Below are 18,965 nucleotides of genomic sequence, written 5' to 3'. Positions count from 1 at the left end.
GAGAGAGAGAGAGAGAGAGAGAGAGAGAGAGGTGGACTGGTTTGATCCAGTAAATATCAATGTCTCTGTTCCTGTATTAAATCTAAAGCTTCTTTCCACAGCATGTTTTGGTCTAAACTGACGAGGCTGAATCTGTTCTAGTCTAACTTAACCTGCCATCTAAACAATGTGAATTATTACATGCACTGCAGTTCTAGTGGTGTGTATTGGTTTGGCTGCTCCATTGATTTTCAATGGGGTGAAATGTTTCCTAACAGATATGAGATTAGTTGTAATTATAGTTACATTTCACACCGACCTGCGATGTTTAATCTGATGAGGCTAACAAGCCAAATGTGTGTGTGTGTGTGTGTGTGTGTGTGTGTGTGTGTGTGTGTGTGTTGGTCCCTCCCTGTCCCTCAGAGTCAGAGTCTATCTGCCCCCTAGTGGCCGTTAGGAGACTTTCACTCTCTCACAGTTGAAACTGCTTGTTGGAAAAGATGAAGACCAAACAATGTTCATTTAGGAGAAACTTTAATTCTGACAAACAATTACAGAAAACTAGATAGAAGTTTAGCTTGGAATGATGAGATGACAATAAAATACCAAATGTTGCTAAAGAAAGATATTTCAACCTGTCAATCATCAACAACAGACTCTAAGATGAACAACCAGAACTTGATTCTGTCTGGTTTCATTTCTCATTCATTTCATTTTCATAATAAAATGTCCATGTTCTTGTTGTTAAAACCCTGTTCAGTTACCCAACACACACAATACACTCTATTTAGTAAAGTGTGTGTGTGTGTGTGTGTGTGTGTGTTCCTGTACAGAGTGAACTATCATCTCAGCAGCTGTCTTTGGTCAGCAGTGTGAGTGTTTCTCTCTCCCTCCTCTATCTGACAAGAGATACTGAGGAACCAGACCTGAACCAGAACCCAAACGCAGGATAGAGTGGTTCAGTGAATGTGGAGTGGAAGGTGTGGATGTGGATCAGTGTGTCAGAGGAAACTGTGTAGAAGGACAGAGAGCCAGCAGGCCAGTCCAAATACACTGCTACTCTGTTAGAGTCAGAGGAGGAGAGGGAAGGTATGTCTGTTGGTCTGTTATTGTGAGAGACAGAGTAAGTGTCACCATAGCAGGACAGACTCCAGGACTTTTCATTCCCTCCAAGCCAGCAGTCTCCACCTCCTCCTCTCCTACTGATTCCTCTGTAAGTCACTCCTATATGAACCCTTCCTTCCCTCTCGACCTCCCAGTAACAGCGACCAGTCAGACCATTTCTACACAGCAGCTGTTCCCAGCAGTCAAATCTCTCTGGGTGATCAGGATATGGCCGCTGCTCTCTCACCCTCGTCACCTTTCTGTTGTCTTCAGACAGGAAGAGGTGTCTGTTCACTGTGTTTGGGTCCAGTGTGAGTTCACAGGCATCTGATGAGAGAACAAGACTCAATACAGCAGCAGCTTCTCATCTAATACACCTGTTGTGTTTATTATTGGTTGATTTATTAACAGATTGACTGGTCATTTCTTCAGTTTCATGATGACACATTTTGTCAGCCATCTTTCTTCAGAGTAGGATTTGAATGAATAGATGTCACACATGAGCTTTCTATTTAAATAGAAACTGAATGTGCTGCTTTGTTTTCATGAATCAAACTAAATACACACTTACACTTCCTCAGACCTGGTTTCAACCACCGCACTGCATCATGGTCCACACTGGGGGGGTAAATAAAGTCAGACAGCATAATCTCTTTGATAATGAACAAATAACCTTCATAACCTTCCATATGAGTGATTTTCCAGACGCCGTCACTCATATCCTCCATTCAACATTAAACAATATTCCTCAGCTTCTCAGCAGCTCCGTTCACACTGAATTTATGAATCAGAGTGAATGTTCATATGTTGGTACAGACTGGAGCAGAGCGGAGTAAAACGACCAGACTGAGTCTGTACGGTAACAGGAGTCACTCCACTCCTGTAAATAATGTCTGTAACCATAGTAACGTTTACTGCAGACCAATATGGCGGCTCCCATCGCCTGTGTTTTCAGTTTACTGGACACCAGTAACACCAGTAACCATAGGCGTCAGTTTATCCATCAGATTTGAATAAACCTCCACCGACAGCGGCGTGGTTTCTCTTCTTCCACCTCATGAACTTGATACTTTAAAGAGACGCAACATTCGGCCTCAAGACACAGAACTGGTGGAGCGACTGCAGTGTTGAGGAAACAGACTGATAGAAAATGTGAGAATGTCTCAACTCTTCCCTCCGTCTCTTTCAAATGAACGATGATAAAGTTACGTAACGTAACGAGCGTCGAGCCCGACGTCACGTAACGAGCGGCTGTCCGGTCCGGTTCCGGTTCACGCTACTCGGACCGACCGAATCCGCTCTCGGGTTCAGTATCGACACCTGAATGTTTCAGGTAGTGAGTTCGGTCGTAGAAAGCTTCGCTCTCCTTAATAATCGAACCGTGTGCGAACCGAACGGGACGAAGCTCCAATGAGGAGCGACGGCCGTATTTAGCCGCGGCGCGGACGCGGCCGGTCCGACGGAGAAAACGCGCGCGACTCTCGGCCTTCTAGCGGACGTCGCCTCTCCATACCTGAGAGAGTCCGGTCTCCGGTGTGGATCCTCCAGTCCAGCAGAGAGCAGCTTCACTCCTGAGGCTCCTGGATGATTGTAGCTCAGGTCCAGCTCTCTCAGATGGGAGGGGTTGGAGCTCAGAGCTGAGGCCAGAGAAGCACAGCCTTCCTCTGTGAGCAGACAGCCTGACAGCCTACACACAGACACACACACACAGAGAGAGAGAGAGAGACACACACACACACACACACACACACAGAGAGACACACACACACACACACACACACACACACACAGAGAGAGAGAGAGAGAGACACACACACACACAGAGAGAGAGAGAGCGACACACACACACACACACACACACACAGCAACATATTGTTGCATTTTCTTCAGTGATGTATAGTTTGTAGTTCTGGGTGATAAAACAATATTGATAATTATCTTGATTCAATTTTCCTCGATTTCAAAATAAAAGCAGCTTGATAATTTTCAATAATATTGATCACAGCAGAGTTTCTCTCTTAAAACAGAATTCTGGTTATTTTCAACCTGGACCTTGTTTTCCTAGTTTTAGTCATGAAGATTGATGGATTCAACATTTCATCACTTCCTTCACTGTAGAGTTTTACGTAGCTTCAGTTAAATCAATATTCCACTTAGTTTCAACATGAAGTTACTGATTTGAAAAGCAGAATATAATCTACTGACCAAGACCAGATGCAGCTGGACCAGTTTGTAGTTCAGATTTTTACTTCCCATTCATTTGAATGGAAACTGCCATTGAACACGTTGGTGAACAGATTCAACAGCAGATCCTGCTGCTGTGATTTTTAATTGACGTTTGGTTCGACTATTTAGTTGAAAGGATGGAGTCGCACACGATGGAAAGTTACTTTGTTAAGCACTTATTTTATTTCATAACAGAACGCTTTCGGCCCTCCGGCTTTCATCAGTGTCTGATAGTAACTCATCTTTTTCCTCTATATGTAGGGAAACTTAATTGTCACAGGTGTGTGGAAAGACACAGGTGATGTCATCATCTCAACATGATCTTGTTACAACATTGAATCAACAAAATAAGAGGCTTCAAAGTATTTCATACATGCAGACACTGCTTTCAAAATACCTCTACCATTTTGACATGAAGGATCTGATCCCCATAATAAGAATCATTATGTGAAGGTCTTGCTTTGTAAGTCCCTGGTGTTAAACTAAACTCCAACATGTGCTTCCTGATGTCGCCACCAGGGGGCATTGGTGTTATTTACATTGTTAAACGTGTACAAAAAACATGTCGTCCATGTCGCCCTTTAAGATGATGCAAAATATCAGAAAACAATATATATACTGTATATGTCAAAAAACGATGGGATCTCTGCAGACATCAGGTGGTCAGCCGTTCATAAATCAGACATACCAACAGTCTCTAAGTTTCAACATTCGGCTACTATATTCACACGGGAGCCCGACCTCAAGAGTCGTTCATTCATAAAAACACCGTCAGATTGCATTCCTCGTTCAACCCATTAGGATGCAATGCATTTAAGGTATGTATCCAGAAACATTCCCTTTTCAATAAGGCATTTTCCTTGTTACCCCCTCTGCGATTCAACCTTACTTTCTCAATGCCTGTACATTTGAAGTCCTCCAATCTGTGTCCTTTATTTAAAAAGTGTCTGGCAACTGGGGAAGTGATGTCTCCTCTCCTGATGCTACTTCTATGTTCCTTAAGTCTGACGTTAAGCTTCCGTGAGGTTTGAGCGACATAGTATTTATTGCATTTACAAAAGAAAAGATATATAACATTGGTAGTGTTGCATGTGATGAGTGATTTTATTGTGTATTCCTTACCGGTATGTTGATTGATAAACCTGTTGGTTTTCACCATATTATTACAGGAAGTACATGATCTGCACATTCTTTTCAACTTATATGATCTAATAACTGGATACCGCACCGAACAGTCTACGATTACATGTACTGCTATTTACAACCAAACAGCATCTTTACTGACAGAAGAGAACACAGCGGAGGGATACCATGTAGGAGAGATAGTTCCTGTTTGGGAGACCGGATCTACTTTATTTTTAAATACTAATTTTAGTGTGAACCAAGAACAGAAATGCAATGGAACTGCGGACCAGTTGCTGCTTTATTGTCTTCCAGCAGGATCTGTTGTTGAATCTGTTCACCAACGTGTTCAATGTCAGTTTTCAGGAGGTTTTCTCCTCATTCAAACTCTACAAACTGGTCCAGCTGCATCTGGTCCTGGTCAGTAGTTTATATTCTGGTCTTCATGGCGGTCAGGTGCTGAATAACCCCCATGTTAAAACTAAGTGGAGTATTGCTTTAAACAGGAGCGCTGCTGTCCAACACACACACACACACACACACACACACACACACAGCAAACACACTCTCCGGCAGCTGGAGCCAAAAGTGATGAAAACACAGAAACACTCTGCAGTGAAACGTCTTTAAACAGCTGCGACTGAACACTTATGATGTTTCACTTATAATAGTCCATTTGATATTTTTTAGGTTGCTCACACACTTCCTTGTTTACTTCACTGGCTGCTGGTTTTCTGCTGCGTTCAGGTCAAACTGGAAGAAGAACGGCTTCACTGCTTTGTTTCATTATTCTTATTTAAATATTATATGAGGTTATAGTGTTGAAAAATAAGACTGAAAAACCATTTCACTCCCGCTTTTTATTATTATTATCATTATTATTATTATTATTATTATTATTATAATCCTTATTTTAGTTTTATTCTGGCAGTAAAGAATGTTTTAAATGAAAGTTGACTGATCTATTCAACTTTTATTCAGGAGCAAAATTAACCCTTTAAACTCGACAGAAATAGTGATTTTACATATTGTGATAAAACTCGACATCGCCTGATATGAACATTTTTATTGTAATAACATTTTCAGCTTCATCACCCAGCACTAATAGTTTGTTATTTATTGTTTATTTTGAGCTTTTGCAGCTTTTGAACAGGTTTTCTGAAAAACAGATCGTAGCTCTCAGTGGAAACTCTTTGTTTAAAAACAGTTACATGTTGGATTTTCTCGTTAATGAACTGCTCTGAAATCAGTTATTATAATATTATAATATATGATATGTCTCCAATATTAACAGCTGACCCCAGGATCAGGTTTGTGTTTTCATTTCAGTTCTGGACTCAGTTTGACAGAATCTGACAAGTCCTTTACTTCAGGTTTCACCAACAGAGGCAGTGAGGAGAGAAATAATGAAATATTCTCTCAGAGGAGAGAAAGTAGAGCTGAATGTTGGTTTCTCAGCTGCTTTCAAAAACCACATCAGCAGGAAAATGACAGTTCAGGTATTTTCTCTGACATTAATGTGCATGTAAAGCACAATTTAAACGGTCTGTTGAACAGTAACAGTGATCCTGACCTGAGAGTCTCCAGTCTACAGTGTGGACTCCCCAGTCCAGCAGAGAGCAGCTTCAGTCCTGAATCCTGCAGGTCGTTGTTACTCAGGTCCAGCTCTCTCAGACTAGAGGACTGGGAGCTGAGACCTGAGGCCAGAGCTCCACAGCTTCTCTCTGACAGCTGACAGACACTCAGCCTGAAGGACAAGAAGACATGTGGAAATGTTACTCTGTTATATTTAATGTCATTATTGTATTATTTCTACTGACAGACTGTATTGATGAGGCTAACTGACCCTTATATTTAATGTCATTATTGTATTATTTCTACTGACAGACTGTATTGATGAGGCTAACTGACCCTTATATTTAATGTCATTATTGTATTATTTCTACTGACAGACTGTATTGATGAGGCCTGGTCTAAAGCAGGTCCCAGTGTGTTTGCATGGTGCTGTATACTGAGCTGACTGGAGCACTAACACTGACAGGGAAACTGGTTTGATTCCCACTGGGCCGCCCATGCTAACAATGTATTCACACATGGTGCTGTAAGGTGATTGGATAAATAAATCCACCAAATGGCACATGCTTTGTTACGCTGCACAACGAGCCATAAAAAAGAAAATAAAGTGGATAGAAATTAGGAAATACTTTAAAAACAAGTGGATTTAAATAATAATATAAAATATAAACACGAGAAACAAGATGAAGAAGTGAGGAGAGACAAAAAAGATTACACAAAATGACACAAAAGCAAGTCAATAAAAGTGTGTTTTACAAAGAGTTTTAAAGATGATAGTGAATCTGCAGCCTCAGTCCCTCAGGAAGGCTTTCCACAGTCTGGAAGCCCTGAGGACTAAAGTGAAACCACCTTCAGTGTTGAGTCTGGACTGAGGGAAAGTCAGGAGGACCTGAAGATCTCAGCTGGCTCTCAGCTCACAGGGAACTAAGAGCTCCACAGTGTAATTCAGGACCAAAACTAGCCTGCTTTAAATGTGTTCAGTGACATTTTAATATGAATTCTCTATCTAACTGGTAACCAGAGGACAGATGTTAAAACTGGGCAGATGATGATGTCACCTTCCCACTGGTTAAAATCTAGCTGCTCTATTCTGAAGCAGCTGGAGATGTGACAGTGAATTATGGCTGAGAGGAACAGAGAGAGGTGCAGTAATCTAATGACAAGATATCAGAGCATGGATGATCTTCTCTCAGTCACTGAGCTTCACTGCTGTGTATATGAAGCTGGATCAATAAAACTCAAATCCTCATGTAAAACCTGCAGGGCGACCTTTGCAGATTCAGGAATCCTGTTTTGAGAGAACGGATCTTAGTTTGGAGAAATGTGTCGAATCAACTGAGAAAAACTGTAAACTGATTTTACCTGAGAGTCTCCAGTCTGCAGTGTGGACTCTCCAGTCCAGCAGAGAGCAGCTTCAGTCCTGAATCCTGCAGGTTGTTGTTACTCAGGTCCAGCTCTCTCAGATGGGAGGGGTTGGACTTCAGAGCTGAGACCAGGACTTCACAGTGAGTCTCTGACAACCAGCAGCCCCTCAATCTGAATAAAGAATAAAGGAGGGTTGGACTTCAGAGCTGAGACCAGGACTTCAGAGCTGAGACCAGGACTTCAGAGCTGAGACCAGGACTTCAGAGCTGAGGTCTCTGAGAGTTCACAGCCAGAAAGTCTGTTTACAGATTTAATGTAAAATGAGAGATTATCAAAGCAGAGCTGAGACTAGCATACCAATCAAAACTTATACAGCATACTGCTACTACTACTACTACTAATAATAATAATAATAATAATAATAATGCTAAGGACAATAATTTGTATTATAGAATTTGAAATTTCCCAAAAGTGGTTAATGTATAATATAATCAGAAACCAAACAGAAAAAAATACATAAATGCAATTATATGAAAGCATTTCTGTAAAAAAGTGTTTAAAAAAAGAATGAAAAATGATAGAGATTTCAGCCTGAGCTCCACAGGCAGTTCAGTTCAACTTCTGGTAAAACAACTCAGTAAAACAGCCTGACACCATTAGAGTCCGGCTTCACCACAGATTTGGTTGGGGTTTAGTTACTTTTAAGGTTTTGAGCTTACAGCATTAAATTCCAACTTTCCGAGTCGTATTTCCCACTTTGTCGGCTCGTTCATGTCGCTCTCTGTAATTCTGATATTTCTGACATGAGCTGAAGGCAGGAGAAGACGAGGGGAATCTTTCATAGATATTACACCAATAAAGAGTTGAACTAGACTAAAGAATGAAACTCAGGAAACAACCGATCTGTTAGATCAGTAACTGGAATGTGAAACTGAACCTGGAACAGTAATGACTTTACTCTGTTACAGGAAAAAGTAATGTGATTACAGTGACACATTACTTTGTAACGTGTTACGCCCAACACTGTACCACTGCTATGTAGAACAACAGTTAATAGTGTGTATGTTTGAGGAACTATAGATCTTTATTGTAATTCTGATGGTGTCAGGTATGAAGGTCGCTCTACACTGTTCTATACTGTTGATATTCACATCAGGACTAACCGAGCCTTCCTGCAGTTCCTCACAGCTGGGATCAGTCTCCATCGTCCCTCCACTGATGTGTTGTAGGCCTCCAGGTCCAACACATCCAGAACCTCCTCTGACATCTGCAGCATGTAGGCCAGAGCTGAGCAGTGGATCACAGAGAGTTCCTTCTCTGATCTGGTGTCTGACTTCAGGAACTGTTGGATCTCCTGATGTACTGACTGGTCGTTCATCTCCATCAAACAGTGGAAGATGTTGATGCTTCTGTCAGGAGAGATATCATCAGTGTTCATCTTCTTCAGGTTGCTGATGGCTCTCTGGATGCTTTCTGGTCTGCTCTCTGTCTGACCCAGCAGGCCTCCTAAGAGTCTCTGGCTGGACTCCAGTGAGAGGCCATGAAGGAAGCGGACAAAGAGGTCCAGGTGGCCATTTTTACTCTTCAGGGATTTGAACATGGCTGTCATCAGGAAGACATCCAGGGATTGTTCACCATCTTCAGATCTACCTTCTCTTCTATCTCTTCTATCGTCTCCCAGGAATGTCTTCAGTACCTTCTCTTCCCTGTTTGTGTAACAGTGGAACATGTAGACAGCAGCCAGAAACTCCTGAATGCTCAGATGGACAAAGCAGAACACCTTGTCCTGGACCTGGTACAGCCCACACTCCTCTTTAAAGATCTGTGTGAACACTCCTGAGTACACTGAGGCTGCTCTGATATCAATGCCACACTCTGTCAGGTCGGCTTCATAGAAGATCAGGTTGCCTTTCTCCAGCTGCTCAAAAGCCAGTTTTCCCAGAGAGAGAATCATCTTCCTGCTCTCTGTATTCCAGTGTGGATCTGTCTCAGCTCTCCCATGATACTTGACGTTCTGCAGTTTGGACTGAACCACCAGGAAGTGGATGTACATCTCAGTCAGGGTCTTGGGCAGGTCTCCTCTCTCACTGGTTTTCAACAGATCCTCCAGAACTGTAGCAGAGATCCAGCAGAAGACTGGGATGTGGCACATGATGTGGAGGCTTCGTGAAGTCTTGATGTGGGAGATGATTCTGCTGGCCTGCTCCTCATCTCTGAATCTCTTCCTGAAGTACTCCTCCTTCTGTGGGTCAGTGAAGCCTCTCACCTCTGTCACCATGTCAACGCACTCAGGAGGGATCTGATTGGCCGCTGCAGGTCGTGTGGTTATCCAGAGGCGAGCAGAGGGAAGCAGTTTCCCCTTGATGAGGTTTGTCAGCAGCACATCCACTGAGGTTGACTCTGTAACATCAGTCAGGATCTCGTTGTTCTGGAAGTCTAGAGGAAGTCGACACTCATCCAGACCGTCAAAGATGAACACAACCTGGAACTTGTCAAACCTGCAGATTCCTGCTTCTTTGGTCTCAGTAAAGAAGTGATGAAGAAGTTCCACCAAGCTGTACTTTTTCCCTTTCAGCAGATTCAGCTCTCTGAAAGTGAATGGAAATGTGAACTGTATATCCTGGTTGGCTTTGTCTTCAGCCCAGTCCAGAGTGAACTTCTGTGTTAAGACTGTTTTCCCAATGCCAGCCACTCCCTTTGTCATCAATGTTCTGGTTGGTTTATCTCTTCCAGGTAAGGGTTTAAAGATGTCTTCACATTTGATTGTTGTTTCTGGTCTCGCTGGTTTCCTGGATGCTGCTTCAATCTGTCTGACCTCATGTTCATCATTGACCTCTTCACTCCCTCCCTCTGTGATGTGAAGCTCTGTGTAGATCTGCTTCAGAAGTGTTGGGTTTCCTGCTTTAGCAATCCCCTCAAACACACAATGAAACTTCTGCTTCAGATTAGATTTGAGTTGATGTTGACATGCAGCAAGAGTTTCTGAATGAACAAACAAAAAATGAAATCAATGAGTGGATTTCAGTGTGGATGTATATATTTTTCCACTCCATGATATCTATTCAGCTCATCAGTAGCGGACAAACATGTTCTGACTGTGTGCAGCCCAGAAGAATTGTATAGATCTGATGCAGATGTGTTCAGCATATTTACAGCAGAGTTTGGAAATGTAAACATCTCTCATTTTCCACCATTTCCTCTTTCCATCATGTTAAACCTGTTAAAAGCCTCTTACTGCTCTGCAGAGAGTCAGCCAGCTCCTCCTGCTTCATTCTCCTCAGGAAGTGCAGTGTGATCTGCAGAAAAGCCTCTCTGCTGCTCCTCCTCTGCTCTTCCTCCTCACCGTCCACCACCTCCTCATCCTCCCTCTGCCTCTCTGAGCATTCTGGGTAATCTGGACTCAGAACCCTGTGGAACCTTTTCAGCTCGTTCTTCACAAAAGTGACAATGTTCTCCTCAAGAAGCTGGAACAGAATATTACATAGATTAAAGTTTCATATTAAAACCATGGAACACAACATCAAATCCATCTTGCAGGGTTTGAAAGCCCGCTGGTCTACAGAGTGCAGCATGGAGACTATAATGACCAGAATGGTTGTTTTGCATTTTCTTTGCAGCTGAAGTAAAAGGTGTTGTTGTACATTTACACACCATAAATATGGAGTCCAGGTCTGTTTGATGCTCCTGGGCAGACTGACCACTGGAAACCTCTGACCTCTCCTGGTGGACTCTGTGGAGAAAACAGTAAGTATTAGGTCTCCAGATATCAACACACACACACACACACACACACACACACACACACACACACACACTGGCGTCTACACCATTAGGCAAGTTAGGCAGATGCCCCTCCACTTGGAAATTAGGAGGGCCCCTCTATTTTTCACCCCTTTTAAAAGTCAAAATTTTTTAAAAATCTAATATTTAATCTTCAATCTAAGTAAAATATCTGCTCTGTCTGCAGTTAGATAGCATAGTTGCATTTGGATTGCTGCACCCCCTTTCCAACCCAAGTGGTATATTCCAACCTGCGCTTTGTCTGCACTGCGTACCACAGACGATGGGACGATGCAGTCGTGAATGGAGTGACAGCAGCAGAATTGTTTGAACCATGAAACAACAGCTAACATTGCACATGCACATTGTGGCCTTCATTTATCTAGCTAGCTAACAACTGTTGTTTTTTTGAGAGTAAGCTTAGGTTGGCTAACGTTCCATGTCGTTTTCTGAATGCCGAAGGTCTTGGTCTTTCTCTCTGAAACTGTGTTTAACATTTGGAAAGCTGTCTAGTAAAGTGAGATGTTTTCAATAGATTATTGAAGATGATAGGCTACTGTTAGCAGTGTCAGCACAGCAGAGCAACAGGTAGGATGCCAAAGCAAAAGGATAGTGTTAGAGAAAAAAAGAACTATGATATTCAAAATGAATTAACTAACCCTAACCCAAACCCCCCACCCTGTTCGGATTTTGCACATTTACAAAGTTAGGCGCCCATGCACACACACACACACACACACACACACACACACACACACACAGACACACACACACACTCAGGTTGTTAAAGGTGTTGTGTTCTGTCATGATGAATCCTGGCAGAAACACAAGGTGAACTCCACTGTAAATGTTTCTCTGGAGTGTCTTTCCCAAAGCAGGTCGTAGCACTAAGTATATCTTCAAGTCATTCTTCAAGACATTCGTTCATTTCACGAAGCTTTCCTGAAAAAACTCTCAACTCAAGCAGCACATGAAATGTGTCGTTCATCTAGTCGTGGGACTTCAAGTGTCTCTTTGCAGGAGCGGTGAAGGTGAGATCCTACAGCAGACAGACTGTCCAACCTAAACTCTGAGCTCCACAACATCAGAACCATTAGAGGCATTTCCTTTTGTCCCAAACCTTACTGTCAAAATATATAAATAATAAATAAATAATGTTTTGAAAGAGGAAACTAAATCAACAGAGTATGAAGGGCCGGACCAATTCTATATCTCATGACTTGATTCCTCTTCTCAGGAGAGATGGATAACAACAAACTCATCTGTTTTAAATTCTTACCTTTGCTCAGCAGAGTGCTGTCCATCTTTGGAGTTAATAATGCAAACCTTAGACCGGTCACTCTTCATGGACACACAGCTGGGTTCAGGGGAGTCTGGTCTCTCCTGCTGGATCCTGATAGAAACAGGATTGACAAAAGAAGGGCAGTTTGAACCTGAAGTGAAGCAGGATTTTGACTCCAGTTCAAATCCCAGAACCAGATAGAAAATCTGTGAGAGGAGAGTGAATGAGAAACGTTCTCCTCTTCCTCAACAGCTGCTATTGTAGTTGACAAACTTTCTCTACATGAAAAAGGTTAAAAAACAAGAGCAATGTTACATATTATTGTTAATATCTTACTCTCTTCAGAGGGGATTTGTTCTTTATAATGCTTTGTTAAAGCTAACATTATATAGTAACATTATGTTGACTTACGTTGTTTCAGAAGAATGTTTATCTTTAAAATGTATAGATAGACCCATAGACCGGTCACTCTTCATGGACACACAGCTGGGTTCAGGGGAGTCTGGTCTCTCCTGCTGGACTGGGCTTCAACACAACAGAGACAGAGCTTTTACTCTGAATAATGATGCTGTAATGATTTCACTGCTGAGCTCTGAGATGGAGAACAGTCATGGACAGTTAGAGATCCTCATCTTACCTCTTAGCTTTGGTCCGGCTGTCATGTTCCCCAGACAGAGTGGTTTTAGAGGGAGGGAGCCCCTCCTCTCTCTCCTCAGACTGACTCATAGTAGAGCGAACACCTTTACACAAACACACCCAACATGCTGTTAGCTGGACTGATTCATTACAACAAGGTTTCATTACAGGATATATCACTTCTGCTGTTGGGATCATTCCTGACAGTAAAATGACAAATACACACTGAGTGTTGGATTCAACAAAATGAATCCAGTTAATGAAGAAAACGTCAAAAAGACAAATACTGACAAGACAAAGACTGTTGGAAGTATTAAGAGAGCCTTGGCTAACAGAAACACGAGCAACATGCTGCACACATCACAATAAAAAACTCCAGTCTGGTATCTGTTAAATGTTGTGATTGAGTCTTAAATATAGTTTTACAGCTCTGAGTTGTTTCTCTTTATACTACTTTTATAGTCAGAAATTTCCCTGGTTGTGCAGATCAATACTTTACTGTTTTTTTTTACTAAAATGGATTTTGTCAGTTGTAATTGTCTTCATTCAGATTTTACTGAGATCAGACTCAGATTACTTACTTACTGACTCAGATTTTATCGGGACAATATGAAACAGTGAACCCAGTATTGTGTATTGAACCATCAGCTGAATGTATGAATGTAGAAAACAGCAGGAAGACCTGCTCTCTCCAACAGATGAACTGAGCAGGTTTATACAGACAGGAGGATTTTTCAGCCTTGGGGACGACTGAGACTTTAAAGGTTCAAAAGGTTTTAGTGTGAAATGGAGTGAACCTCAGTTTTGTGGAGGTTGTAGTGTTTTGTACACAGTGTATCAACAGAAACACAACATGTATCTGAGCTGTCACACTAGTTCTGACACTTCCTGCATATTTCACCAATGCAGTGAATTGAGATTACAACCTAACTAGAGTTTATCAGGCTTCCACTAAAAGTCACAAATAAAACAAAATGTTCTTTATGGCCACAAAGGGAACAAATGTTGGATATTATGGCACTATGAACGCCATCTGCAAACAGCAGGTGATTTGAAAGACTTTAGCAGCTTGTCTTACAACAGTCGACTATACAGTCACATCATACAATGTCAGCTGGTGTATTCATCAAACAGTAATGTTACCTTGGAAGATGTTTGCCTGGTGAATTCACATCCAGAGACGTTCTGCCTTCATCTGTAGAGGAAACACTGACAGAGAAGATGCTGCTTATTCTCCTTCGTCAGTTCTGGGTGTCTGTGTTCATTTGATCTGAGGCTGCTGTCACTTCCTCATAACTTCACTATCAAAGTCTAGAAACATCAGTCTGACACCAAACCGGTCTAACCTGAGGCCAGAAACCAGGTCTGAGGCAGAGAAATCACAGATCAGGTGATGTAGTTCTACTGTGTGTCCACTAGATGGAGACATTAACCACATCATCTACAGTCAACTAAACAGCAGACCAGCACACACAGATGTAATGATGGAGGAGGAGAAATTTATATCGCTTTAAAATTCAATGACAGAGCGAGAATGAGAGTGTCGATCTAAAATCTGTCTGACGTCACACAAAATGAAACGTTTCCTGCCGAGGTGGAGCACGCGACAGGAAGTTAAACTCTTCTGTTTGAGATTTAACTGTCTTTTGAAGACATTGTTTTACTTTGCACTTTATTTTCTGTGACATTTCTTGTATTTTAACGTCTGTATTGTTTTATCTTTCATATTTGTCTTCCTTGGCCCGGTCTGCCTTGAAGCAGCAAGTCAGTGAAAGCAGCCTGGTTAAATAAGTAAATATAAGACATGAAAAGATAGTTTCCACAACATCATTAATGCTGAACTAGTGTGATAAACCTTATTTTAACTGGTGTTTTTGTTAAGAAATGGTCAGAAAGCCTCCTGTTAGCATCGCTGGCTGCTAGTGAGAGTCAAAGGGAACTGAAGCTTTTTCCCTCAAACCTGCAGGCAGAAAGCAACACAACTAATTACTAACTACTTCTACTTTTAGTAGAGATTTGAACATGAACACACTAACACTAACATGTTGGAAACCCGTTAGAAGAGCGTCGAGTTGTGTTTTGAAGCTAAACATCCAGTTTTCACACAGACAAACCTTTAACGGCTGAGTTGTAGATTTCCTCTTGTTCTAGTCTAAATAAGCTAACGGCAGGCGGTAACAGTCACATACAAGATCTGCTGATAGAGTCAGGAAAGGAAAATACAGTGGAAACTGTCATGGAAACTGATGATTACAATACCTTTTGGTGGAGAAAACAATCTGCGACACGATGAGAAGTGAAAGTGAAACTAAGAGAAAGACCGCAAGAGGGGGAGGGAGAGAGAGAGAGGGCGGGCAGTGAGAGAGAGAGAGAGAGAGAGAGAGAGAGAGAGGTGGACTGGTTTGATCCAGTAAATATCAATGTCTCTGTTCCTGTATTAAATCTAAAGCTTCTTTCCACAGCATGTTTTGGTCTAAACTGACGAGGCTGAATCTGTTCTAGTCTAACTTAACCTGCCATCTAAACAATGTGAATTATTACATGCACTGCAGTTCTAGTGGTGTGTATTGGTTTGGCTGCTCCATTGATTTTCAATGGGGTGAAATGTTTCCTAACAGATATGAGATTAGTTGTAATTATAGTTACATTTCACACCGACCTGCGATGTTTAATCTGATGAGGCTAACAAGCCAAATGTGTGTGTGTGTGTGTGTGTGTGTGTGTGTGTGTGTGTGTGTGTGTTGGTCCCTCCCTGTCCCTCAGAGTCAGAGTCTATCTGCCCCCTAGTGGCCGTTAGGAGACTTTCACTCTCTCACAGTTGAAACTGCTTGTTGGAAAAGATGAAGACCAAACAATGTTCATTTAGGAGAAACTTTAATTCTGACAAACAATTACAGAAAACTAGATAGAAGTTTAGCTTGGAATGATGAGATGACAATAAAATACCAAATGTTGCTAAAGAAAGATATTTCAACCTGTCAATCATCAACAACAGACTCTAAGATGAACAACCAGAACTTGATTCTGTCTGGTTTCATTTCTCATTCATTTCATTTTCATAATAAAATGTCCATGTTCTTGTTGTTAAAACCCTGTTCAGTTACCCAACACACACAATACACTCTATTTAGTAAAGTGTGTGTGTGTGTGTGTGTGTGTGTGTGTGTTCCTGTACAGAGTGAACTATCATCTCAGCAGCTGTCTTTGGTCAGCAGTGTGAGTGTTTCTCTCTCCCTCCTCTATCTGACAAGAGATACTGAGGAACCAGACCTGAACCAGAACCCAAACGCAGGATAGAGTGGTTCAGTGAATGTGGAGTGGAAGGTGTGGATGTGGATCAGTGTGTCAGAGGAAACTGTGTAGAAGGACAGAGAGCCAGCAGGCCAGTCCAAATACACTGCTACTCTGTTAGAGTCAGAGGAGGAGAGGGAAGGTATGTCTGTTGGTCTGTTATTGTGAGAGACAGAGTAAGTGTCACCATAGCAGGACAGACTCCAGGACTTTTCATTCCCTCCAAGCCAGCAGTCTCCACCTCCTCCTCTCCTACTGATTCCTCTGTAAGTCACTCCTATATGAACCCTTCCTTCCCTCTCGACCTCCCAGTAACAGCGACCAGTCAGACCATTTCTACACAGCAGCTGTTCCCAGCAGTCAAATCTCTCTGGGTGATCAGGATATGGCCGCTGCTCTCTCACCCTCGTCACCTTTCTGTTGTCTTCAGACAGGAAGAGGTGTCTGTTCACTGTGTTTGGGTCCAGTGTGAGTTCACAGGCATCTGATGAGAGAACAAGACTCAATACAGCAGCAGCTTCTCATCTAATACACCTGTTGTGTTTATTATTGGTTGATTTATTAACAGATTGACTGGTCATTTCTTCAGTTTCATGATGACACATTTTGTCAGCCATCTTTCTTCAGAGTAGGATTTGAATGAATAGATGTCACACATGAGCTTTCTATTTAAATAGAAACTGAATGTGCTGCTTTGTTTTCATGAATCAAACTAAATACACACTTACACTTCCTCAGACCTGGTTTCAACCACCGCACTGCATCATGGTCCACACTGGGGGGGTAAATAAAGTCAGACAGCATAATCTCTTTGATAATGAACAAATAACCTTCATAACCTTCCATATGAGTGATTTTCCAGACGCCGTCACTCATATCCTCCATTCAACATTAAACAATATTCCTCAGCTTCTCAGCAGCTCCGTTCACACTGAATTTATGAATCAGAGTGAATGTTCATATGTTGGTACAGACTGGAGCAGAGCGGAGTAAAACGACCAGACTGAGTCTGTACGGTAACAGGAGTCACTCCACTCCTGTAAATAATGTCTGTAACCATAGTAACGTTTACTGCAGACCAATATGGCGGCTCCCATCGCCTGTGTTTTCAGTTTACTGGACACCAGTAACACCAGTAACCATAGGCGTCAGTTTATCCATCAGATTTGAATAAACCTCCACCGACAGCGGCGTGGTTTCTCTTCTTCCACCTCATGAACTTGATACTTTAAAGAGACGCAACATTCGGCCTCAAGACACAGAACTGGTGGAGCGACTGCAGTGTTGAGGAAACAGACTGATAGAAAATGTGAGAATGTCTCAACTCTTCCCTCCGTCTCTTTCAAATGAACGATGATAAAGTTACGTAACGTAACGAGCGTCGAGCCCGACTTCACGTAACGAGCGGCTGTCCGGTCCGGTTCCGGTTCACGCTACTCGGACCGACCGAATCCGCTCTCGGGTTCAGTATCGACACCTGAATGTTTCAGGTAGTGAGTTCGGTCGTAGAAAGCTTCGCTCTCCTTAATAATCGAACCGTGTGCGAACCGAACGGGACGAAGCTCCAATGAGGAGCGACGGCCGTATTTAGCCGCGGCGCGGACGCGGCCGGTCCGACGGAGAAAACGCGCGCGACTCTCGGCCTTCTAGCGGACGTCGCCTCTCCATACCTGAGAGAGTCCGGTCTCCGGTGTGGATCCTCCAGTCCAGCAGAGAGCAGCTTCACTCCTGAGGCTCCTGGATGATTGTAGCTCAGGTCCAGCTCTCTCAGATGGGAGGGGTTGGAGCTCAGAGCTGAGGCCAGAGAAGCACAGCCTTCCTCTGTGAGCAGACAGCCTGACAGCCTACACACAGACACACACACACAGAGAGAGAGAGAGAGACACACACACACACACACACACACACAGAGAGACACACACACACACACACACACACACACACACAGAGAGAGAGAGAGAGAGACACACACACACACAGAGAGAGAGAGAGCGACACACACACACACACACACACACACAGCAACATATTGTTGCATTTTCTTCAGTGATGTATAGTTTGTAGTTCTGGGTGATAAAACAATATTGATAATTATCTTGATTCAATTTTCCTCGATTTCAAAATAAAAGCAGCTTGATAATTTTCAATAATATTGATCACAGCAGAGTTTCTCTCTTAAAACAGAATTCTGGTTATTTTCAACCTGGACCTTGTTTTCCTAGTTTTAGTCATGAAGATTGATGGATTCAACATTTCATCACTTCCTTCACTGTAGAGTTTTACGTAGCTTCAGTTAAATCAATATTCCACTTAGTTTCAACATGAAGTTACTGATTTGAAAAGCAGAATATAATCTACTGACCAAGACCAGATGCAGCTGGACCAGTTTGTAGTTCAGATTTTTACTTCCCATTCATTTGAATGGAAACTGCCATTGAACACGTTGGTGAACAGATTCAACAGCAGATCCTGCTGCTGTGATTTTTAATTGACGTTTGGTTCGACTATTTAGTTGAAAGGATGGAGTCGCACACGATGGAAAGTTACTTTGTTAAGCACTTATTTTATTTCATAACAGAACGCTTTCGGCCCTCCGGCTTTCATC

The 18,965-nt window shown here is 42.3% G+C and overlaps 1 protein-coding gene and 1 pseudogene across 2 annotated transcripts in view; both read right to left on the bottom strand.

The window, feature by feature from the left end:
- Positions 1 to 496: 496 nt before the first annotated feature.
- On the bottom strand, positions 497 to 15,033 carry LOC144540695 (uncharacterized; annotated as a pseudogene). The gene is made up of 12 exons (XR_013505920.1): positions 14,925 to 15,033; positions 13,071 to 13,173; positions 12,845 to 12,958; positions 12,431 to 12,544; positions 11,023 to 11,101; positions 10,607 to 10,835; positions 8,535 to 10,353; positions 7,369 to 7,669; positions 6,005 to 6,178; positions 2,597 to 2,770; positions 1,655 to 1,701; positions 497 to 1,410 (listed from the first exon to the last, which is right to left on the bottom strand). The product of XR_013505920.1 is annotated as an uncharacterized LOC144540695 (transcript).
- Positions 15,034 to 15,763: 730 nt separating this feature from the next.
- LOC139917261 (protein NLRC3-like) overlaps positions 15,764 to 18,965 on the bottom strand; it is a 69,552-nt gene continuing 66,350 nt past the window's right edge. The window contains exons 13-15 of the mRNA XM_078286342.1: positions 18,031 to 18,204; positions 17,089 to 17,135; positions 15,764 to 16,844 (exon numbers count right to left, since the gene is read on the bottom strand). Of these exons, the coding sequence (XP_078142468.1) occupies positions 16,309 to 16,844; positions 17,089 to 17,135; positions 18,031 to 18,204 (757 nt within the window). The 3' untranslated portion in view covers positions 15,764 to 16,308. The remainder of the gene's footprint in view (positions 16,845 to 17,088; positions 17,136 to 18,030; positions 18,205 to 18,965) is intronic.

Source organism: Centroberyx gerrardi, chromosome 2 (assembly GCF_048128805.1).
Source record: "Centroberyx gerrardi isolate f3 chromosome 2, fCenGer3.hap1.cur.20231027, whole genome shotgun sequence".
Classification (NCBI taxonomy): Eukaryota; Metazoa; Chordata; class Actinopteri; order Beryciformes; family Berycidae; genus Centroberyx; species Centroberyx gerrardi.
Note: the sequence above shows the minus strand (reverse complement) of the source record. Positions and strands in the feature narration are given on the sequence as shown.